Genomic DNA, 25,943 nt, shown 5'->3' on the forward strand with positions numbered 1-25,943 from the left:
CATTGAGGTTGACGGACGTCATTATGAGTATTTATTGAATTAATGTGGTATTTACAGGTAATCATAGCATGCATTCTCAGAAATGATAAATTCACAAAGGTACATGTATCACATTGGAAGAAACGAAATAAAATGTTCAAACGAACTTACGTTCTGTATATTAATTTAAGAAACCTACCTGTTACCAACTGTTAGTCTAAAATTGTGAGCCATATGTTTGTGACTACTACAGCGCCAGTTCTCACAAAGCGAAAAAACCGGTCCAACTAAAACATTCATATTCATTTACGTGCTACTCGAATATGTAATGAAAATCGGGATTCCTATTTTAAAAACCGCAGTTGATATATGTTTGACCTATGGCAGCGCCATCTAGCGGGCCAACCATAGCGCCATCTGGTTCCCCGTACAAGCTAGACGAGTTTCATTCTTTGTAGTTTTTTCGTTTGATATTTCGTGTTATAGTTGGCCCGGTCACTGTCAACGGAGAACCCTGTATAGTAATACTTGTTCACTTACATGCTGGATGATATGCTCTCATGTAGTATGGCAGCGTAAGCATAGCGGAGCCGTGTGCCAGAGGTCGCAGGTCGCGGCTGGGAGCAGACAAGGGCCCCAGCGGGTTGTGTGTAGGCTGGCATCGGCAGGTTGTCGGAGGGACGCTGGCCTCAGGCGGTCGCCGAAACGCAGAACAGTGTACAATGCGGTCGCCGACCCGGCTAAGGGTCGAGGCGTCGAGTTTTACGAGGTGTCGTATGTATGGCGAGAGTTGTTCCACAAAGGCTGGTACAGGTTGGCCGGCTCGGCGTCGTATAGGCGTGGACGCAAATTCTAACAATTTGGTGGCCAATTTTAAGCGGCCAGGCGACAGGTTGGCGCCTCGACGCTTAGCTGTTTTGGTGCGTACACCGGACTTGTTCCAGCGAAATAGCTGAGTCGAGCTTTCGGATTGGCACATTACCTTGAAATAAGAGGAATGTTATCTGGAGAATTCGACAAAAACTTGGCCAGAGCCGTTTAGTATGAGGAGGGAGGGAGTGTACACTATGGTTTCTAACCCATGATTCGCTCGCTCTTATCTAGGGGGGAGGTAGAGAGAGGCGAGCTGGTTCGCCGGCAGTTTTTAGCTGGTTGAAGTCTGGAAGGAGGAGGAGACCGTATCTCATCTCTCGGAGGAAAAAGAGGAACGTTTTCTTATCTTTGCTCCAAAACGCACAGAAGAATTCTGTTTTAGCGTCAGTCCGGCGCAGAAGTTTTGCTGTAGAGATCAGTTAGGGCACTGTATTTTAGTGTACATTTGGAGGCGATACTGTACTCTACCTGTGTTGGGAATCCACGTCTCGCGTCCAAGTTCTCTCTAGCACTTTGATGTTACTCGCTTGCGCTTAAGACATTGCTGAATTCCGCCTTGTGCTGGCAGTTCAAGTCCTACGTTCTCTGCTGGCAGTAAAGTGACAAGATTCTGCTGCATGAGAAAAAGTACCAACGCAACTGTAACTTGAGAATGTCTTAATTTTAGCACGCGACTAGTTTCGACGGTATCTGCTTTAATATTGTATATATTCATACTATTAGTATTGTTATTTCAGCTTTTAAAAAAATATTGACATGTTTCACATCCACGAGGATCTCCTCAGCACGGATCTATGGAACGAAAAATTAATCTAATCTGAACATCGCCGCCATCCTCAGACTCCGACACTGTCAAAAGAGTATTTTATATCCTTGACTCATTTGGCACTGGAGACAACGCGGTGTGCTAGTAACAAGGATCCTACAATAAATGCTCAAGGAAATCAAATACTCTTTTAGCAGTGGTAGACTGAGGATGGCGGTAATGTGCCACCGAAACTAGTCGTTTGATAAGATAAAGACATTCTCAAGATGCAACTGTGATGGTACTACTTCTCATATATATCATCTGCGGAAGTCCCTAGTCTATGAAATAAAATGGACGTCCATAGATTCATCTGTGCTTTAACAGTTATAGATTTCTGTCTAAGGTCTCTGCGGGTCTGCGGCTTTGTCGCCAGCGGCGTTTACATCGAGTTTCATCATTACAGTCAACCAGCACGCTTTTGCTACGGTGATATAGCCAGCGGCACCTTCTTCGTAGGGCAGATAGAGATTAAATTGTTGCGATGACGAGTAAGGATAATTCCACTGAGGTTACACGCCAATCAATACATTCCAATAGCTGCTTCTTCTATTGTACGACAGACATAGTCACATCGTGTAGTATTTCTAAGATCGTGTTACCCACTAAGGACAGATGCAGGCGGAAGTTTCCCAGTAGTAGTTAAGTCCATTTATTTCGCAATTGTTTGAGTTCACAAGAAGTGTATTGTTTCTTATTTCTGTCGGTAAATTTCTGGGCTTTTATTTAAAATAAACGGTGTAGTGAACAGTAGAATTTTTCCTTTCAGTAGATTTATTGTTTATCTCTGATCCTTCTTTTAAATATGATTGTTTTAATTTGTGCTCTAACATTCGCCACCGGGTTATTTGTAAGTGACAGGACCAGATTTCAATAACGCTTTAATTTAAAGTTTCCGTTGGGCAAATTAACACTGATAAGTCTCTCTACCCGCATATTCTGCGACTGAGCGGTAGAAAAGTCCTCGCGAAAATCACGCCTGTCCCAAACACACACAGCAAACGTGCGGAAGCGCGTTAGAACTTGATCGGCCCCTGTTACAGTTTCAAATAAACCGAGGGAAGGATGTTGCCTGTTAGTGTTGCATTGTGAAACCACTAACGCCATCTCTTGTTAGCTGCCCAATATTGCACAACGTCGGCTTATACAGGTATGAGTTTCAATTCCTTTTGTCTCGTGTCTGTCTTTACGTAGAGTGAGTTTTATCACAAACCTGTATTTTTACTCTTCCGTCCATCCGAGGCCATAATTTTTGGAACTGAGCTAGATTAATAGTCGTGGCAACCTATAGTTCTATTGTTTCTAGCTGGAGTATAAGAAGACGTGTTAGGCCGTTGACCCAATACAGTAAGCCATTCAACATCAGCTTTCCTAAGAAAATTAGCATTTCAGTGTGAGTGCTTCATTAATAACAGTAAAATCTATAGGCGCATAAAGGAAGGTTTTGTGAGGATTTCATATATACGTCACACAAGTGCAGACAGATAGATTAAATTAAAATTTTTATTTAGTATTTCATAGACTGTAGACGAAAAATCGCTGAGAAAATTAAAACGAAAGTAATAAAATTAGCGCAGTTGTCGGTAGTCAGTAAAATTGGTTGCTGTCTTGTCATTTAATGGCGCTGTTTCCGCATTGTGCTACTAAAACTTTGCGCAGAGCCACCAGTGGGTCTGCAGTAAATGCTTTCCGAATTCTCGGCCAATCAGCAGCTGTTGTTATTTGGCGATTCGTTGCGGAACCGCAAGTCAGCTTTGATAAAGCGCCAAGTATTCGGGAGCGCTGTAACACAAGAAAGAGTTTGTTATAATGGTTAAAATGGAAACAAAACACGTTTTGCAACAATTGTCCAACTTTGCTTCAGAGTAAAGCGTAGTAGATAAAGTAACTGAAGCAAAGCTCTTCATCTCATTTTTAGTTTCTTAGAGCTAAAAAGTCGAATCATAGTGCATGGATACATTTGAGGTATATTCTACGAACCTAGACATTGGAGGCACTTTCTGTGTGAACTACCTTTAAGAACGATCACATGAATGAAAAAATGGTTTATTTGAAATACAGAACTCAGAGATTATTGTGTAAAAGTCTGAAAGTATCTGAAGAGCTGTTGCTACATCACTGTTACAAATACTGTACGTTTATATATCTAGCGTGAGCGTATGCAGGTGTTATTCTCTGATATATCGGTGTAATAACGACTCTTCATTTCTGAGTGACTTTCCTCTATCCAGCTCTTCGTTTTCTTCCAAGTTGTAATCGCTACTAAGAGTCGGAAGTAACTTATTGTTTTAAACGCTCACCTACCTTTACGTACGATCATTCCCTTTTCTATTTCACGCTAACACCGCAAGAAAGCGTGACTGAACGTATGCTAGTTTCAAAGCTGGAAAAGGGCAGCTCTTAAGTTCAATGTCTTCTATCTGCAACTGAAGTGATCTTGCGTTACTAAAGGTACTTCAGAGCTTTTCCACATAATATCCCGTTAGGAAGAATAGCGACGTGATGGCCGTATTGCCAGACTCTAGTGGAGAGACAAAACAAATGCTATCTGCCGTAGCCACCACCCTGCCCTAGTCTCGCCTGATAGGAGATGCATATACCATTGTACCCTTACGATATTATGGCTCCTCTAAATCTGAAAGAAAACCTTGTCCATAGTAGGCTCTGTAGTTATCCTTTACGTGCCGTGCGATTGCCCAATTTCGACTAACAAGGAGACAGCACGACTGTGGGGTCGCGGATTTGTCCGAAATTTTGTGTGGTGAAAGAGGACCCCTAACACCTCACGTGGTTAAAATATTAGAAAGCACTACCTGGAAAATCCCGGGAGAAATTGACCCAAAGTTTCTTAGGTGCCGTATCACTATAAATGTCAGTCCGTTGCCGAGCCTCCGTCTGGCCTAGATGGTTAGGGCTCGGACTCTTACGCCAGAGGTCTCGGGTACGATTCCTCCTCTGGCACTTTTTTCCCTTCTGTTTCATTTTCTTTTGTTATTCCGCCAATTATTCAGAAGTTTTCCCAAACCTACATTGTCTTTAACAACTTAGTTACATTATTAAATAAAAATTATTTTCTTTTTGTCCAACAACACAATTCATGGCGGTGGGTTTTCCATGAGAATAACAAAGTCGATTGGGAAACATTCAGCTTTTATACATATAACAATTATAAACAAGAACCGCAGTGGCAATCACCGTAAAAACAAACAAAGCAATAATTTTTGCGAAGTCTTGCGCAACGTATAAAAGGGGATTTTTTTTACAATCACTGCGCGTTTGCAATAAATCTGCACAAAACGATGCCCCATTAACATTTACAAAATTGTTTCTAGTTTCTGATAATTTTGAGGCAAACCAGTCATATTAAATCATGTCTCGGAATATTGGTGACGATAATCGGTAGTAAATTATAGAATGAATTTTTGTACAATCTTCAAAAATGGTTCAAATGGCTCTGAGCACTATGGGACTCAACTGCTGTGGTCATTAGTCCCCTAGAGCTTAGAACTACTTAAACCTAGCCAACCTAATGACATCACACACATCCATGCCCGAGGCAGGATTCGAACCTGCGACCGTAGCAGTCGCACGGTTCCGGACTGAAGTGCCTAGAACCGCGGGACCACCGCAGCCGGCAACAATCTTCCCGGGTATTAATTTCACGATTCTCCTGTAACAATGTGTAAGGTGTCAGGCAAATCCAACACCTTCCATGAAAACCCTGACATATAAGCAAATCTACTAGTATGTCACATAGCTCCGAATAAATCGTGACATTAAATTAACCAAAGTAATACAAGTAACGAGTGAGCAAATGGAATGCCACAGACTAACAGAAGAATGCCTAAATGCATGTAGTACCTTCCCACCGTGAGGCAGACGCAGTTCCGAGGGGAGAAACGAGAACAGAAGCCGAGAGCAGAACCGTGTTAAGCTAGAAGGCCATACGATAAGGGAGGGGCTGGACACCCACGCCGCCAGCCTACCTGTACGACTACACAAGACGCACGTTTTAGCGTGAGGCTTTTTCGCGTCTCTGCTACGTCAAGGACCACCCCCCAGCCCACGTTAAAAGCAATAGCCCTCCAAAAAAAAAAAAAAACCAGTATAGATCTTACGATAACACAAAAAGGGCCACTACCACCCGCACGTTTTAGCGTGAGACTTTTTCGCGTCTCAGGTACGTTAAAAGATAGCCCTCCAGAAGAACAGTATAGATCTTACGATAACGCTAAAAGGACCACACCAGCTGCAGGTTTTAGCGTGAGACTTTTTAGCGTCTCTGTTACGTTGCAAATTTTAAAAACATTGCCCCACCACGAAAAGTATAACGTTTCTCATTGGATAGACAGAATTTTTGTAGACGGAGCTTAAGGTTAACATTGAGACCCTGATTGGTCAGATGAAAACACAGCCAGATAGTTTTTTAAACTAACTTCGGTAAATTGTAGTAAGGAGAAGTGAAGAGTTAGTTCCGAGACGGCGAGCTGGATGGCTGGTGCGCCGGCCGCTGCCGCCCTGACGCTGCCTAAACACCGACAAGGTAATGAACGCACGCGATGCCGCATTTTTGAGCGCATAAGGCTTCACACAGAACTGCAGAAGTCTCATCTGTTACACCCCCTTTTTGCGTAATACTAGTGTAGATCGTTAATTAAAACGCATGGTGTTCACATTTGCCACTTGAAGAACAGATCTGAAACGCGATGCTTTTTCTTTTATATACACTCCTGGAAATGGAAAAAAGAACACATTGACACCGGTGTGTCAGACCCACCATACTTGCTCCGGACACTGCGAGAGGGCTGTACAAGCAATGATCACACGCACGGCACAGCGGACACACCAGGAACCGCGGTGTTGGCCGTCGAATGGCGCTAGCTGCGCAGCATTTGTGCACCGACGCCGTCAGTGTCAGCCAGTTTGCCGTGGCATACGGAGCTCCATCGCAGTCTTTAACACTGGCAGAATGCCGGGACAGCGTGGACGTGAACCGTATGTGCAGTTGACGGACTTTGAGCGAGGGCGTATAGTGGGCATGAGGGAGGCCGGGTGGACGTACCGCCGAATTGCTCAACACGTGGGGCGTGAGGTCTCCACAGTACATCGATGTTGTCGCCAGTGGTCGGCGGAAGGTGCGCGTGCCCGTCGACCTGGGACCGGACCGCAGCGACGCACGGATGCACGCCAAGACCGTAGGATCCTACGCAGTGCCGTAGGGGACCGCACCGCCACTTCCCAGCAAATTAGGGACACTGTTGCTCCTGGGGTATCGGCGAGGACCATTCGCAACCGTCTCCATGAAGCTGGGCTACGGTCCCGCACACCGTTAGGCCGTCTTCCGCTCACGCCCCAACATCGTGCAGCCCGCCTCCAGTGGTGTAGCGACAGGCGTGAATGGAGGGACGAATGGAGGCGTGTCGTCTTCAGCGATGAGAGTCGTTTCTGCCTTGGTTCCAATGATGGTCGTATGCGTGTTTGGCGCCGTGCAGGTGAGCGCCGCAATCAGGACTGCATACGACCGAGGCACACCGGGCCAACACCCGGCATCATGGTGTGGGGAGCGATCTCCTACACTGGCCGTACACCTCTGGTGATCGTCGACGGGACACTGAATAGTGCACGGTACATTCAAACCGTTATCGAACCCATCGTTCTACCATTCCTAGACCGGCAAGGGAACTTGCTGTTCCAACAGGACAATGCACGTCCGCATGTATCCCGTGCCACCCAACGTGCTCTAGATGGTGTAAGTCAACTACTCTGGCCAGCAAGATCTCCGGACCTGTCCCCCATTGAGCATGTTTAGGACTGGACGAAGCGTCGTCTCACGATGTCTGCACGTCCAGCACGAACGCTGGTCCAACTGAGGTGCCAGGTGGAAATGGCATGGCAAGCCGTTCCACAGGACTACATCCAGCATCTCTACGATCGTCTCCATGGGAGAATAGCAGCCTGCATTCCTGCGAAAGTTGGATATACACTGTACTAGTGCCGACATTGTGCATGCTCTGTTGCCTGTGTCTATGTGCCTGTGGTTCTGTCAGTGTGATCATGTGATGTATCTGACCCCAGGAATGTGACAATAAAGTTTCCCCTTCCTGGGACAATGAATTCACGGTGTTCTTATTTCAATTTCCAGGAGTGTAGTTATTGAGAAGCCACATCAGCCACTGTAATCTACGACAAGTTAGATAAGTAATTAAAGATAATTGAGGGTCACTGTAGACCATTTTGATAGTTTTCTCTTTTGTGAAACTTAAATTTAACCTAGATTATAGATGTGATATGGCATAGGTCATCCTTCGATCGATTGTAGAACTTAGAAACCCATTCAGGGAATATTCGTTCACATTTTTGTTGAACGCGGTTGGTTTTTACCATCCTGTATTAAAACATTTTCTTTTATCAATAGTGCAAGAAAACGATGTTTTGTGAGTAGAATAAAATTTCCAATGGTAAACTTAACTGCTTTTTCGACGTTATTTTACCAGCTAACTAAAAATAGGAAAGCCTTGAACCCTTTCCTCTAAATTTAGTTATTATTAAGATTCTTTTACAGGGAGTGCAGTGGAGCTGACGCTGAGATCATTTAGAATTTGGTTATATCATCGCTAGTCTCACTGAACTCTTCTAAATTCTACATGTCATGTGAGGTCTGGCGTCTCCTTACCAGAAACAGGTCCCAGGTTCAAACTAGTTAATTCCCTAAAAAACACGCTCAGAGCGTCGTTGCGCGAAAGTGGTAGGGAGACACGATATAGTACAAACAGACACCACCATGAATGTTTAGAAATGTGCTATAATTTTGCAAGCGCTTTATGAAATTTTTAACTTGCTGTAAAAGTAAACATCACAAGTTTGCACCAAATAAGTGCATTTTGGAGGTATGACATTTACAGAACAAGTTGGCATATTTTCGTCATCTTGAAAAATTGCATCATATATCTCCGGATTCGTTTGACATCCCCAAGAGTCAACGAGAATAAAATTTATTCTCCCCGACGCAAGATTTTAAACATTTCCGGAGAAAATCTATGTAAAAAAACTTGTTAATTTTCCGGACTTCGATGATGTTACGATGACGTTCGATTAAGTATTGGCGTAGCCATCTATTAATTTGTGAATACGAGGTCCGAAAAGATCGGTCGCTTCTTGCAAGCATATGAAGACATGTGGGAGCAGTTTTCCGGATAATGTTATGGAATATCGTGCGGTGTACGAATGCGTCACTTCATTGAAAACCGACTTTTTCACGAAAACTGTTTTACTCCCTTTTTCAGTGAGAGTTGAAAACAGATTGATATTGGCATCCTGAAACAATATTAGTTTTAATATTAAACAATATTCGAATGTGTATGTAAGTATCTTTTTCTATAATTAAATTTGAATTGATGTATTTTACATCGGTGAAAACATTTTGTAGGCAGAAAACACGTATTTACCTGTTTGGTCAGTATTTATCATATAATCCTCATGGTATTGAGGGATTAAACGGCACGTCTGCCGACTAAAGGTCTCCGCAGACGACTGGATGTCCTCCATTGACGCCGGTTCTTTTATCGAAACCATTTTCGTGATCTTGCGTTGAGAAATTATGTGCTTCTGTTTAAATGCCGTGACCCATCGATCAGACGCCTTGAATTTGAAATCGACGAATTGTGTAGCAGCACCTAATGCCCATTGCTGTAAATTTCTTATCGTGACTTGCTGATATTGCTGTCTTACTTCCATAAAACGTTCGTAGGTCCACCAATCTATCGCCTCAAATTTATCCAATGGCGTACCACCACTTTTAATATCTTTTTGCCATTGTGAAAGATATTCTTTTCTCGTAAGTTGGCGGCATAGCAATATTCACGACTTTGACTTTATAGGCAGTGGGAATCATGTCACTTTTAAATCTTCTCGGTGACTGTTTATATTCGTCTGGAAACGAATCACTTTGTGGCACTTCCAACTGTTCGTCGTTCTCCTCACATTCTTCGCAATCAACATGAGCGTGAATTAATTCCTCTTCAGTTACGAATGTTTTTTCACCCAAAAGTTGCAGTGTATAATTATAAAGTTCTCCGGCCAGTAACGTAGCATCTCGAGAGATTTCTTCCGAAAATGTCGATGGAATTAAATTATTTTCCGTCAACAGCTTTTCATAATACACCACTGCGTCCTTCAATTGTAATTTTGACAGGTCACTATGAATGGATTCTTCAGGAATTTCTTCTCTTATTCCAGATGAGCCAGCAACTTCTTCAGTCGACATGTTTAACCTGGCATCGGAATAACATATTGACATTTGAAACAGGCACGTCTGTTCACGACGAAATCGAAAAACAAACTTCTCACGGCTCGCGTTCCCTTGGAATCCCATAAAACGAAATGGAACAACGAGTACGAATATTTTTCAGTGAATGAAAAACTTTACGTTCTTCAGCTAAAATAATGTTTTAAAACATTTTATACTCATACAGCACCTAAGAAACCTTCGATCGATTTTTTTCCGGGATTTTCCGGGTAGTGAGTCCTAATATTTTAACCACGTGAGGTGTTAGGGGTCCTCTTTCACCACACAAACTTTCGGACAAAACCCCGACCCCACGGTCGTACCGTCTCCTTGTAAGTCTTTTTCCAGCACCTCCGAAAATACACGAACGTGGACGAGTATTACATTGAAATATGTGTACTGTTGAATAACGACCTGTAGTTATGTTTAAATTTCATAGATGCGTTCTTATTTAGTTATCCATAAGCAATAACCTATGTGTTTCCTGTTGCGGCAGACGATGGGAAAAAAACTACTCCGTATGTTCATACATAAGTGAAACAATACATCGGTAGTGCAATCTGAGATGGAAAACATCGTGCTAGTAGCAAATAACAGCTTCATCTCAAGTGTAAACCCCGAGACTTTCACTTTCAGACTGTGGAAGCAGAGAGTTGTTCTAATTTCTAGCAAAGAATACACTAAAAATACACTCCAAAATTACGTTTCAATCTAACCTAAATTTTCCTCCGCAGTTACGCCTCTCACTTTCTACGTAAATAAAAATATGTGCATTACTTAGTTACTACACTGAGAAATAACGGAACTATGTTTGAGTGGAAAGCAGACATTGTACACATGTATCATTTTTTTGAGCTGATGTATTCAAGTGGTTCTGAGCACTATGGGACTTCATTTGATGTCATCAGTCCCCTAGAACTTAGAACTACTTAAACCTAACTAACCTAAGGGCATCACACACATCCATGCTCGAGGCAGGATTCCAAGATACGACGGTAGCGGACGCGCTGTTCCAGACTGAAGCGCCTAGAACTGCTCGGCCATACCGGCCGGCAGCTGATGTATTTCTATACCACGGGTATGTGTATTGCATTTTAGGTACAGAATATGACGATATCCATCCCTCTCTGTTTCCTGTTGTCCTTGACGAAACTAAGATTATGTACATAATTTATCGCCATGCCATGTCATGTCATAATGTTTGTCATTTAATATGCGTACTTGTATCTCTACCTTGAATGCGTTTAAACACTGTTTTATTAAGTGTATTTTATGCATACCACGTTGATGTCCTAAGCCTTGGTTCATTAATCTATTTTGACGTTATAACATGTTTCATAAAATATATTTCTAGACATAAAATGAAATTGCACTTTGTGGCAGGCAGCAAAGCGTGTAATGTGCACAGGGGTACATTATCCACAGTCTTCTACCTTATCTTTGAGTGTATTCTTTACTAGAAATTAGAGCAACTCGATGTTGCTACAGTCTAAATCCGGAAGTACTGGGGGTTACAAACGATATGAAGCGGTTATTTACTATTAGTACGATGCTTTCGATCTCAGATTGCAATGCAGATGTGTTAGTACACGTATGGGTGAACATATGAATCTTTTATTTTAGACTGTTTGTTACAAGACGTAACATACATGACGTACTGCTTATTGGTAATTAGGGAAGAACGCCTCTATGGAATGTAAACACAATTAAGCTTATGGTTAACGCTATCCCGCATTGTATATTTTAATGTGATACTCGTTCATGTTAATGTATTTCTATAGGTGTTGGAAAATGAGTTAGTCGAAATTGACCAATCGCACAACAAATAGAGGCCTACTACGAACAATGTTCTTTTTCACAAAATTCCAGGAGATTGTGGACCCACTTATGAACAAAATGCTCTAAATGAGATAGGGCAACAACATTAAGAGTGCAAAGGGAATCCACTGTTTAATGCAGAGGAGAAAGTGGATACCTGGAAAGGCTACATTAATGACCTCTGCAGAATGGGGGAACTTGACTGTTCATGCGGTAGATGAAGAAATGAGAGTCGATACGGAAGACATAGAAGGAGCAAATGTTAGAGGTCAGCAAAGTTTTCTAAGAGTTGCGATCAAATAGGCAGAAGGGCCACATTAGTTCGAAATTTCTAAAACCATAGGGGGAAGTGGCAACCGAAACGACTATTCAGGTTGGTGTGTTGAAACTGTGGGACTAACGACGAAGCATGTGCCTCAAGGAAAAACATCCTCACGGTTCTGAAGATCTTGCCCTTACTAAGTGCGACAGCTATTGAACTATCATGTCAACAACTCATGCACACAAGCTGCTGGCAAGAATATTATTCAGAAGACTGGAAAATGTAATTGAAGATATCTTAATTCCCTATCAGTCTGGAATTAGGAAAGGTAAACGCACTCGAGAGGGAATTCTGACGTTTCCCTTGATAATGAAAGCAAGACGAAACGAAAATCAAGACACGTACATACGGCTTGTCGACCTGGAAAAAGCTTTCGACAACATGTTACGGCGCAGCTGAGACACATGAAACAAAATGTGAAAATACAGTTGCCCAGCAATGCACTTACGTCAGATGTTCAAGAAACCCATGGAAGTAAACATTTACAGACTAAGTTACGTTCATATAAATGGCACGTGTATGTTTTTCCTGCCGAAGTGAAAACTAGAGGTGCAGTTAGTGGGTTGGGTTGTATGGGGAAGGAGACCAGACAGCGAGATCATCGGTCTCATTGGATTAGGGAAGGAAAGGGAAAGAAGTCGGCCGTGCCCTTTCAAAGGAACCATCCCGGCATCTGGCTGGGGCCATTTAGGGAAATCACGGTAAACCTAAATCAGGATGGGCGGACGCGATATTGAACCGTCGTCCTCCCCAATGCGAGTCTAGTGTCTAACCACTGCGCTACCTCGCTCGGTGTTCAGTTAGTGAGATGTTTCATTGTTCTAAACCTCGTACCTTGTGTAACATTGATCTAATGGTAGCCCGTTCCACCTTCCGGTTTTTTTTTTTTTTACTAGTCTTTCATTCCCTCCCGGAAAAGAGAGGGAGGATCCTACTAGAACTTAGTTGTTTTGAGAATATATTGCTGTAACTATATTTGTTAAATGAAGTGAATATTTTTGAAACAAATGAGAAATAATCAAGTAGTGTTTTTTACAATGTTGTGGTCCTTGCGTGGTCACAGTGGGGACATGTACGACTACATGGGTGGCTCGGGGCTCGAGCACCCACATAAATTAGTTTGATGAAAACAAACATTTCTCGCTTACCAGTATTAAAAATAATAAGCTGTTATATCTCTGAGATTGAAGTCAAAATTTGTAACCTCTAAAACGTAATTCGTTTCAAACATGTGCTAAGGCAACCACGCAACACTCCCCCAGTGTCTTTACCTGTCTCTGGCCAAAGAACAGTCTCTACAACAATAGTGGAAGTTTACTATGAACATAATCACGTTTTTTCGGCTTACTTTGACGGTTTCTTACAAATCACACACTACAACATGCCTGCTCTGTTCGTGAATAATTACTTTAAAATAACTCCTTGCCGACATTGAGCACTTCCAAAGAATAAACCAAAACACAAGGAAGCAGATTGTGACCCACCACCTCAGTACTGTAGTTAAATTTTCTTCTTCTTTTGTTCCAATCACGTAAGAGCGGTGTGGTTTGAGATTTCAGCCAAGTTGTTTTCGTGTAATCTGGATTGTTATCGCCTGCCGCTGTGTCCGAGCGGTTCTAGGCGCTTCAGTGCGGAACCGCGCTGCTGCTACGGTCGCAGGTTCGAATCCTGCCTCGGGCATGGATGTGTGCGATATCTTTAGGTTAGTTAGGTTTAAGTAGTTCTAAGGGATTGATGACCTCAGATGTTAAGTCCCATAGTGCTTAGAGCCATTTGAGCCATTTTTTGATTTATCGTTTTGCTTGTTCTCCGAGACACAGTAGCTTGGAAGGACGCGGGAACTTTGGCTGTAGACCAGGAAGTCATCATTTTCACAAAAAAGGGATGTTTCCGTGGTAATACTACAAAGAAGATGGTCTACTGACCGGATATGCCGCGGGCAAACATTTTCGCATTTTTCCAACGGGGCACGATAACTGGATACGAGTGGAAAGCTAAACAATATTGACTATTGCATCCTTAATGCACTTCCGAATTCGAACAGTACATTTGCTAGGCGCTATGAGTAAATTTGTTATTCGATTGTCGTCGTGGTCACAGATAGGGTGCATTACTGACACTGAGCATACTGACAACCATGTTTGGTCAGAAAATAAGGGACCCGAGAATATGCCTTCTACCAGTTCCTGTGGTAGAATAGCAAGAAACAAGTAGAAGGTAATCATTTTTTAAAAAATATAGAGAGCTATCTCAATACATTTACCTCGTTTCGCCGTCGATGTGCACCGAAAAACATTTTGCAAAGTCGATGCCCGTGGTCCGTAGTACTAAAAAGTCTGTACATCCGCGCTTTGAAGGATGTCAACGCTCCCCATTTTCTGCCAAAATGCCTGCAGTGTCCTAAAGCTCGCTATAAACAGGCAAATATCAGTACGTACTTTCTACCTACACTGTTTGGTCTACTTATGTCTCCATGTAGGGCCTGTTGTACTGCTTACTGCTTTCGATGTGAAACATGGAAACAAAGTGCGACGCATTTCACGTACGATTCGGACGTCGATTTCCTTACTGTATTGTGGCTTGTTTGCCTTTACTTTTGTCTAGTCGACATGCCGGTCTTCAATAATGAAGTAAACTCGATATCATGTTGATTGAAACCACAGTTGGAGCAGTGTATGCTGAATAGCACCCAGATCGACGCTTTCCTTCACCTCGTGCCATTGTAATCATCTGCTCTGGTCTCGGGTAAATAAGCAGCTAGGCTCCCAGTTAGCGTCAACGTACAAACACACAAACGAAATTACTGTTCTGGCTGCTGCAGCGCGCAATCCTGAGGTGATTGTTCGACAGATAGCACGCAGACCTACAGTAAGCCGTAGTCGCGTGTGGAGAATTCTGCATAGGCATACGTTTGTTCAGATGTGTGTGAATCCCTAAGGGACCAAACTGCTGAAATCATCGGTCCCTAGACTTACACAAAAACTGACGTACGCCAAGGACAACACCAACACACACACACACACACACACACACACACACACACACACGAGGGAGGACTCAAATCTCCAGCGTGAGGGGCCGCGCAGTTTGTGACATGGCGCCTCTAACTGCGTACTGGCAAATGTTTCATCCGTTTCATATCCCATACCGTCAAGACCTCTGTGGGAATGACTTTGAATCCGACATTCCATTCTGTCGTTTTCCACTCCTTCGGTTGCAATATAATCCTTAATTCCTAAGTGATACGTTGTTTACGGATGAAGCTGCCTTCACAAATCATGGTCACGTGAATCTCTGGAACATGCGCTACTGATCCATGCAAAATCCTCCCTGGCTTCGTGCGGTTAGTTCATCAACCTAACGACAGTTCGATATCAATTTCTGGTGCATTATCGTTGATACCCGTATTGTAGCTACTTATTTTGATCATGGACCGATAAACGAATAGCGAAATTTAAGATACTCTACCCCTTTTATTGGAGAGCGTGGGATCGGAAATGTGTGTATCAATGGGGTTCTAGCATAATGGATGTCATGATGTCCTCCACACTACGCACGTGTTGGCAGGGAAGTTACGGTCGCAGGGTTTCCAGATAGGTTGATAAGACCGGGAGGTAGTATGAGCTGGCCAGCCCAGTCCCCGACGTAACGACGTCAGACTACCTTATGTCAAGCGCAGTGAAAGAGAGTGAATGACGAAGAGGCAACGACGCCACAGGATATGCAACAAAGTATTACAGGTTCGCGTGTGGCAGTATCTGTAGAAACTGTGTAATCTGTCCCGTGCTCACTTGCTCACTGTCTCCAAAAGACTAATGATGCAAACGGTGGGCGCTTTGAAAATCTGTTTGAAATGACGTAATTTCATTGGACGTAGTGGATGCAACGCACTAGCATGAAGTTTCTGTTGCATACCCTTCACTTGTAACTGTGTTTAAGATCCTGTTTCTCAGGCTTATCACTACACTGTAACCAGTTTTCATTTTGATAGAAAAACCATATGTCATTCATTTGAATAAATGTAACTGAGTTGAAAGTGATGTTTATACAATATTATGGGTTGTTAATTGGTGCTCATTGTGTTTCATTTCGAAGGAAACATCAGGTTTGATGCAACAACCTGTATGAAATATGAAAGAAGGAGGAAGAGGGAAGGGGTGAGGGAGGGAGGGGGGGAGGGAGAGAGAGAGAGAGAGAGAGAGAGAGAGAGAGAGAGAGAGAGAGAGAGAGAGCAAGGGGGCCAGAGGGGGGGAGGCAGATTGCGGCAGAGGGGGCGAAGGTAGGGTGGGAGAGTGAGGGGTGAAAGGGTTGGGGGTGGGGGGGAGTACGGGACGAAGGGGGTGGGGTTGGGAGTACGGGACGAAGGGGGTGGGAAAAGTGAGAGGCGTGGGGGGTGGGGGTGGATAAAGTGAGGGGTTGGGTAAAGTAAGAGGGGTTGGGTAAAGTGAGTGGGGAGAGGGAGGGAGTGAGGGAGTGGGAGTGGGAGAGGGAGTGGGAGAGGGAGAGAGAGAGGGAGTGGGAGTGGGAGTGGGAGTGGGAGTGGGAGTGGGAGTGGGAGTGGGAGTGGGAGTGGGAGTGGGAGAGGGAGTGGGAGAGGGAGTGGGAGAGGGAGTGGGAGAGGGAGTGGGAGAGGGAGTGGGAGAGGGAGTGGGAGAGGGAGTGGGAGAGGGAGTGGGAGAGGGAGTGGGAGAGGGAGTGGGAGAGGGAGTGGGAGAGGGAGTGGGAGAGGGAGTGGGAGAGGGAGTGGGAGAGGGAGTGGGAGAGGGAGTGGGAGAGGGAGTGGGAGTGGGAGAGGGAGTGGGAGAGGGAGTGGGAGAGGGAGTGGGAGAGGGAGTGGGAGAGGGAGTGGGAGAGGGAGTGGGAGAGGGAGTGGGAGAGGGAGTGGGAGAGGGAGTGGGAGAGGGAGTGGGAGAGGGAGTGGGAGAGGGAGTGGGAGAGGGAGAGCCGTTCGGTCACAACCTGCAGGATATGATTAATAATTTTCCTGATCATGCCATTGTAATAGCGGGTGACGTCAACTTACTAGTGTGTTGGGAGTGTTACGCCATTGAAACTGGTGCCGGTGATTTGTGTGGCTTTGTTCTGGATGTTATGTCCAAAAATTATCTTGAGCAGAATGATTCATTTAACGTAGAGTATCAATGATCATAAGACTGTGACAGCATCTATGACGGCGGTCCTACAAGTAATGTTAAGAAAGGTAGGAAGATATATATATATATATATATATATATATATATATATATATATATATATATATATATTATTACACACTCAGTTAAGGTGACGGGTACAAATTTCAGAACACCTCAGCAGTCAGCATCAAATATTCGGTGATGAGGACGACGATGTGGAGAACAAATGGAAAACATTCGAAGACATCTTTGAATATGCTCTTGGCAAATATGTTCCGCCCATTCTTTTAAGGGATGGGAAAGATCCACCATGGTTTAATAGCCATATTAGAAAATCGCTACGTAAACAAAGAGCACTTTCTCAGATTCAAGAGAAGTAAGAAACTAGCTGACAAATAAAAGCTGAACGAAGCGAAAATGAGGTTAACGAAAGCAATGAGAGAAGTGTTCAATGATTTTGAAAGTAAGACGTTGTCAACAGACTGAGTAAAAAGCCTACAAGATTTGGGACGTATGTAAAATCTGTAACTGGGTCAAAATTATCTATTCATTCTCTCAGAGATCACGCCGGTACTGAAATGGAAGATAACGAACGGAGGCCTAAATACTGAATTTTGTCTTCCGAAGTTGTTTCACCGCAGGAGATCTTAACACCGTCCCTCCTTTCAATGGACGTGCGAACGTCGTAGTGGCAGATATTGAGATAACCGATCGAGATAACTACAACATTCCCCTTCTAGCAGTAATTTATCGCAAATCGCTTTAGCAACGAAAGGTACCTAACGACTTTAAAAAAGGGCAGGTCACTCCCGTTTTTAAGAAAGGCTGTTAAGACAGATCCACACTATTATAGACCTATCTCGTTGACGTCAATCTGTTGTAGAATTATTGAACATGTTTTATGCTCAAGAATTGCGACGTTTTTGTAAAATGAACATGTCTATAAAAATCAACATGGATACCCCAAAAAAAGGTCGTGTGAAATAGAGAGTTCTGTTCCTCCATGAGATGTACAGCGCAGTGGACAACGACGCTCAGGTTGATGGTATGTTCCTGGATTTCAGCAAGGCGTTTGTCACCATCCCGCATTACCGTTTAATGAAAACATACGAGCTTGCGATTCGATTCAAGACTTTCTTGCAGATAGAAGTGAACAAGTCGCTCTTAACGGAACTAAATCGATAGATGTAGAGGTAATATCCGAAGTACCACAGAAGTGGAATAGGACCTTTGCTGTTTACAACATAAATAAATGATGTAGTAGAAAGCGTCGGGTTCTCTTTAAAGCTATTCGCAGACGATGCATTTGTCTGCACCAAAGTAGCAAGGCCAGAAGATAGTAAGAATATGCAGAACGACCTGCACGGAATTGATTGGTGCAGACTCAGGCAGTTGACACTGAACGTAAATAACTAACATATTGCGCAGACATAGGAAAAGAAATCCACTACTGTACAGCTACACTGTTGACAGCTGGTGACAGAGTCTGCCGTAAAATATCTAGGCGTAACTATCCACAGCGACCGTAAGTGGAACGGCTTTATAAAACAGATAGTGGGAAAAGCAGTCACTAGACTCAGATTCATCTGAAGAATCTTAAGGAAATGTAACTCAATGACAAAAGAAGTGATTATAAGGCGCTTGTTCGCCCGATTCTTGAGTATAGTTCATCTATCCGCGCTCCCCATCAGGTAGGACTGATAGATAATATCCAACGAATAGCGGCTCGTTTCGTCACGGGATCGTTTAGCTGGCGAGAGAGCGTTACGGAGATGCTAAACAAACTCCACTGGCAGACGTTACAAGAGAGGCGTTGTGCATAACGGAAAAATTTACTATTGAGATTTCGGGACAGCACTTTTCAGGAGGAGTTGGACAACATATTACTTCCCCTCCATATGCATCTCGAGTGTTGACAACGAGGAGAAAAAACGCGTTATTAGAGCCAATATAAAGACTTACCGACGATCATTCTTCCCACGCACTATTCGCGAGTGTAACAGGGTTGGAGTTATCAGGTAGAGGTACCGAAAGTCCCCTCCGCCACACACCATTAGGTGGCTTGTAGTGTGTGTGTGTGTGTGTGTGTGTGTGTGTGTGTGTGAGAGAGAGAGAGAGAGAGTGTGTGTGTGAGAGTGAGAGAGAGAGAGTGTGTGTGTGTGTGTGTGTGAGAGTGAGAGAGAGAGAGAGAGAGAGAGAGAGAGAGAGAGAGAGAGAGAGAGAGAGAGAGAGGGGGAGGGGGAAATCGAATCCACTGTTTTCATATGCGTATGGCGACATCTCGGTGACCTTCACCCCTTGGCAGTGTGAATTTTTTTAAGTGAACGTATAGTGCTGGATATGAACCGGTTGTGTGATTGCATATGGTGTCAATGCCATCCATGTGGATGTGGTGGTTCTTGTGTGTGGGAAGGGATGACGCAAAAGTCGTAGAAAATGACAAATATTGCTTAACCTGTCGCCATCAATAAATGACAGATGTGTGCTATGAACTATGGTATGTATCTGAGATCACCATATGTCTTCTTTAGGGACATTTATCTTGCCTGTAAATGCTATGTAACAACTTTTTGGTGCATTACTTTCAGTACAGCTGATAAATATTTCTACAAATTGTAGTAGTCAATGGTAACCTTAGAAGAAAAGAGTAAAAAAACGAAAGAGAGAACTTACTTTCTGTTTACGTCAACAGCTCTGCATCGCTAGTCACCACACGAGCTGCTGTACCTGAAGCCATATCCTCTGCTGGAAGCTCAGTCTCGACAACAGCTGGAGGGTGTCTCTCACTCTGGCTCCTCTTCAGACCCGTCGTCATCGTCGCTGGGCAGCATCACGACGACGTAGTCACAGCCATCACCGGGACATTCACTCTCCAGGTGGGCCCAGCCTTTCTGGCAGGCACTCTCCCACCAGCTCAGAGTCTCTCCAACCTCTTCACCGTCCTCGGAGTCACCATCGTCACTCGTCAGCCTCACCACGATGCAGTCGCAGCCCCCACCCTGACACTCATTCGCCATGTGCCCCCACGATCGCCTGCTACCGCAGTCCTCTGGTACATATTCCTCAGTACATTCCCATTGCTCAGGTACGTATTCCTGCGTACATTCCCATTGCTCCGATACATATTCCTCCCTACATCCCATTTGCTCAGATACACATTTCTCTGTGCGTCCCCTTTGCTCAGATACATATTCCTCTGTACATTCCCTTTGCACAGGTACGTATTCCACCGCACATTCCCATGCCGAATCGCAGTCCCGCTTCCCCGACCTGTGACGGTCCTCCAGTGCATACTCTTCAACACTGTCTTCTCTCAAGTTGGGGGCTGTCTCCTGCCATATTTGGCCACCGTGATCCTCATAGCAGGCACTATCCTGGAGCCGCCACAGGCTCTGGATTCTACAGGCTGGCACGTACTCCTCCACGGTGTCAGAGGCCGGGTCGTACTCGGGCCAGTCCAGACTCTCCACTTGCGCTTCCGCCGCTTGCTCCTCCTCCTCCTCCTCCTCCTCCTCCTCATTTTCCTCGGAGTCGTCGCTGCCGTCCTCCTCGTCGCTGGACAGTGGACTGACCGGCCTGAACAGCGTCTTCTTCAGGAAGCTGTTGCACAGGGCCGCCACCAGCAACCGCCGGCGCTCCCTCTCCAGGACCCAGCTTCGGAGTCGCGCGCACTGGGCATTATGTCGGCAGCTGCTCTGGCCGTCATCTTGCTGCTCCAGCCGTACCATTGTGACCTGCAAACTGGAACAGTCACTACGATACTGTCCGACTGAACAACACTGGGAAAACAGGTCAGTCAACAAACAGGGAAAGGATAGGAAGATTACAGTACCTTGACAATGCTCAGGACACAAAACACTTTGTATGAGGAGTAATCACAGCTGTGATGCTGAGGGTGGCTATAATTACACTTTCGTTGCTTGAGAGGACCCCATCAAAAACGAGTGATTGTACGACACATGGAAGAGAAATAACGAATAATCTAGCGAAAGAAACAGTTCCACATGAGTATCGTTCGTTAATTGCGTACGATGTGTACGTTCCAGGATACAAACGTTCAATGTGACGACCACGACAACCTGGAACCGCACGAGTGATTTCTCTACAGCTGCGAAAATATCTGAGGTGCGATGTTTGCTACCTTCCTCGCTCAACTCATCTTCATCCTACGTTTTTTAGTGTGTTATTAATAAACTCTGTCGTTCAGGAACGCTACAGCCAAAAATCACACATATTTAAATCTGGTGATTTTGGTGGACATGTAGTGACCTCATGAGCATAGTGAGGTGGAGCTCCATCGTGCATCGAAACAGTTAAGTTCAAAGCACCTCTCTCCCGTAAATAAGGATCACATGTTGGTGAATCAGATCACATTAACGTCTACCGCTCACGCTGCATGTTCTTGATTTTTGGGCTCCAAGTTCGTTGCCCCAGTGAGTGTAAACTGCGTTCCATCAACCCATTAAAAGATTCAAGGCCACATGTCAATTACAACCCTTTTTGAAAAAACAGAAGAGCAACGTGAACAGCAAGTGAACGCGAAGGTCTATGATACGTAGCAACATTTGGTGAGTAATTTGAAGTTTGTGTGGCTACCATATTACAACTTTTTTTTAAAGGAATACACCGTCATTTGACACGATATTTCCGATAGTTTAACTGCACGGAAATGTACAGTCAAACGGCGGTGTATTCCTAAGACAGTTTAGAATTGCACGCAGCACTTTTCGAATGCTGGACCACGGAATGTTCAGTTGTCGTGACACAGCTCGGGGACTTGTTGGATACACCACATTGCGTCCAGTATTCTCAAACATGGCAACAGTAACTTCTGCAACAATTTGTGGCGCAATTGGAGCAATTCCCAAATCATCAGTTCATTTCAACTTCCTAATCATGTTCTTCACTCAAAGCGCCGAAATAAAACCTCTCCATAGTCCATGTGACGACGCTGGCTAAGATCAGCAGCACTGTTGCTGCTGTTCTGATAAACAGCTTTACGTGTAGAGACCTGCTTACCTTGTCCAGCCCCATATTGACTGACTGCAGCTGTAATGCACAGTGAAGCTTGCGTTCAGCCCTTTGTCACCGTACAAGTAATGGCGCCTAACGGCATGTCAGGACACTAACACTACTAGCAACAAGTCCTGCAACGCAGTCTGGCTATATTTCCTCTAAAGTTGGTACCCATACTCCTTTACTACTTTAAGTGTCTCATTTCCTAATCTAATTCCCTCAGCATCACCCGACTTAATTCGACTACATTCCATTATCCTCGTTTTGCTTTTGTTGATGTTCATCTTATATCCTCCTTTCAAGACACTGTCCATTCCATTCAACTGCTCTTCCAAGTCCTTTTCTGTCTCTGACAGAATTGCAATGTCATCGGCGAACCTCAAACTTTTTATTTCTTCTCCATGGATTTTAATACCTACTCCGAATTTTTCTTTTGTTTCCTTTACTGCTTGCTCAATATACAGTTTGAATAACATTGGGGAGAGGCTACAACCCTGTCTCAATCCCTTCCCAACCACTGCTTCCCTTCCATGCCCCTAGACACTCATAACTGCCATCTTCTTTCTGTACAAGTTGTAAATACCCTTTCGCTCCCTTTATTTTATCCCTGCCACCTTTCGAATTTGAAAGAATATTCCAGTCAACATTGTCAAAAGCTTTCTATAAGTCTACAAATGCTAGAAACGTAGGTTTGCCCTTCCTTAATCTTTCTTCTAAGATAAGTGGTAAGGTCAGTATTGCCTCACGTGTTCCAGTATTTCTACGGAATCCAAACTGATCTTCCTCGAGGTCGACTTCTACTAGTTTTTCCATTCGTCTGTAAAGAATTCGTGTTAGTATTTTGCAGCTGTGGCTCATTAAACTGATTCTTCGGTAATTTTCACATCTGTCAACACCTGCTTTCTTTGGGATTGGAATTATTATATTCTTCTTGAAGTCTGAGGGTATTTCGTCTGTCTCATACATCTTGCTCACCAGATGGTATAGTTTTGTCAGGACTGGCTGTCCCAAGGCCGTCAATAGTTCCAATGGAATGTTGTCTACTCCGGTGGCCTTGTTTCGACTCAGGTCTTTCAGTGATCTGTCAAACTCTTCACACAGCATCTTATCTCCCATTTCATCTTCATCTACATGCTCTTCCATTTCCATAATATTGTCTTCAAGTACATCGCCCTTGTATAGACCCTCTATATACTCTTACCACCTTTCTGCTTTCCCTTCTTTGCTTAGAACTGTGTTTCCTTCTGAGCTCTTCATGTTCATAAAAGTGGTTCTCTTTTCTCCAAAGGTCTCTCTAATTTTCCTGTAGGCAGTATCTATCTTACCCCTAGTGAGATAAGCCTCTACATCCTTACATTTGTCATCTAGCCATCCCTGCTTAGCCATTTCGCACTTCCTGTCGATCTCATTTTTGAGACGTTTCTATTCCTTTTGGCCTGCTTCAACTACTGCATTTTTATATTTTCTCCTTTCATCTATTAAATTCAATATTTCTTCTGTTACCCAAGGAATTCTAATAGCCCTCGTCTTTTTACCTACTTGATCCTCTGCTGCCTTCACTACTTCGTCCCTCAAAGCTACCCATTCTTCTTCTACTCTATTTCTTTCCCCCATTCCTGTCAATTGTACCCTTATGCTCTTTCTGAAACTCTGTACAACCTCTGGTTCTTTCAGTGTATCCAGGTCCCATCTCCTTAAATTCCCACCTTTTTGCAGTTTCTTCAGTTCTAATCTACAGTTCATAACCAATAGATTGTGGTCAGAGTCCTCATCTGCGTCTGGAAATGTCTTACAATTTAAAACCTGGTTCCTAAATCTCAGTCTTACCATTATATAATCTATCTGATACCTTTTAGTATCTCCAGGGTTCTTCCATGTATACAGCCTTCTTTCATGATTCTTAAACCAAGTGTTAGCTATGATTAAGTTGTGCTCTGTACCAAATTCTACCAGATGGCTTCCTCTTTCATTTCTTAGCCCCAATTCATATTCACCTACTACGTTTCCTTCTCTCCCTTTTCTACACTCGAATTCCAGTCACCCATGACTATTAAATTTTCATCTCCCTTCATTATCTGAATAATTTCTTTTATTTCATCGTACATTTCTTCAATTTCTTCGTCTTCTGCAGAGCTAGTTGGCATATAAACTTGTACTACTGTAATAGGTGTGGGCTTCGTATCTATCTAGGCCACAATAATGCGTTCACTATGCTGTTTGTAGTAGCTTACCCGCATTCCTATTTTCCTATTCATTATTAAACCTACTCCTGCATTACCCCTATTTGATTTTGTGTTTATAACCCTGTAGTCACCTGACCAGAAGTCTTGTTCCTCCTGCCACCGAACTTCACTAATTCCCACTATATCTAACTTTAACCTATCCATTTCCCTTTTTAAATTTTCTAACCTACCTGCCCGATTTAGGGATCTGACATTCCACGCTCCGATCCGTAGAACGCCAGTTTTCTTTCTCCTGATAACGGCATCCTCTTCAGTAGTACCCACCCGGAGATCCGAATGGGGGACTATTTTACCTCCGGAATATCTTACCCAAGAGGACGTCATCATTTAATCATACGGTAAAGCTGCATGCCCTCGGGAAAAATTACGGCCGTAGTTTCTCCTTGCTTTCAACCGTTCGCAGTAGCGGAACAGCAAGGCCGTTTTGGTTATTGTTACAAGGCCAGATCAGTCAATCATCCAGACTGTTGCCCTTGCAACTACTGAAAAGACTGCTGCCCCTCTTCAAGAACCACATGTTTGTCTGGCCTCTCAACAGATACCCCTCCGTTGTGGATGTACCTACAGTACGGCTATATGTATCGCTGAGGCACGCAAGCCTCCCCATCAAAGGCAAGGTCCATGGTTCATGGGGGGGGGGGGGGGGGGGGGGGGTCACTTTGCATATGACTATGGTATAGTAATGTATATCTGCTTACTAAGTGTAATACTGTTAAGACCGGCTTTCTCGGCTTTTTGTTGACACGGAGGTTTTCCTATCTTCCACTACTTTTAAGTATTTATGTATCGGTTTGGTTTGACACTTTGTCGTTACTTTTAGCGTGTGTGCCGTCTCTAGCCATTGTGTCGGTTCCTCTGGTTCCGTGCATGCGCTGCTACTCTACACTACAACGGCTTGTTTTTGATTATTTTCAGAGCGCAGGGTGTAAAGGCAATCTGTATCACCGAATTTAAACGCCACACTTTACACTTGCAAGCAGTTGTACCACAAACGGTCGTCAAAGAGAGATGAGGTAACATGATAGTTGCCAATTGAGTTTAATTTTTGCCCACGATATTTCAGTAAGCAATTTTTTTGAGTATGGATTCAGTGATTAGATGGAGGAGCTATCATCATGGCACCGCTTTAGGCTATTAACTGGAAGTGGACACTTTCTGTAACTTCTGAATAGGATCTTATGAATGATTATCTACTGCTGGATCTTCAAGAGAAAATCTACGCAAATTCTTTACCGATGCTGATATATGAAGTAAATGTGTGTGTTCTGTGACTAATTCGTTAACATTTGTGGTCATGGCGTGTTATCAATTGTCCACAGTGGACATAAATATTCATACAATACAGGATAGCTCAATAGGTGGGTGCTTTACGTAACTACTAATTCTAGCTTTTTTTAACTGAGCACATCACTTAAAAACTTATGAGTAAAAAATTAATTACAACATGGGGAAGTCTCATATATGATCT

At 43.8% G+C, this 25,943-nt stretch overlaps 1 protein-coding gene across 1 annotated transcript in view; it reads right to left on the reverse strand.

Annotated features, from left to right (window-relative positions):
• Positions 1 to 3,146: 3,146 nt before the first annotated feature.
• Positions 3,147 to 25,943, reverse strand: part of LOC126284929 (gametocyte surface protein P230-like) — a 42,297-nt gene continuing 19,500 nt past the window's right edge. Inside the window, exons 2-3 of the mRNA XM_049984196.1 lie at positions 19,890 to 20,957; positions 3,147 to 3,439 (exon numbers count right to left, since the gene is read on the reverse strand). Coding sequence (XP_049840153.1) covers positions 20,000 to 20,944 — 945 coding nt within the window. The 5' untranslated portion in view covers positions 20,945 to 20,957 and the 3' untranslated portion in view covers positions 3,147 to 3,439; positions 19,890 to 19,999. The remainder of the gene's footprint in view (positions 3,440 to 19,889; positions 20,958 to 25,943) is intronic.

Source organism: Schistocerca gregaria, chromosome 1 (genome assembly GCF_023897955.1).
Source record: "Schistocerca gregaria isolate iqSchGreg1 chromosome 1, iqSchGreg1.2, whole genome shotgun sequence".
Classification (NCBI taxonomy): Eukaryota; Metazoa; Arthropoda; class Insecta; order Orthoptera; family Acrididae; genus Schistocerca; species Schistocerca gregaria.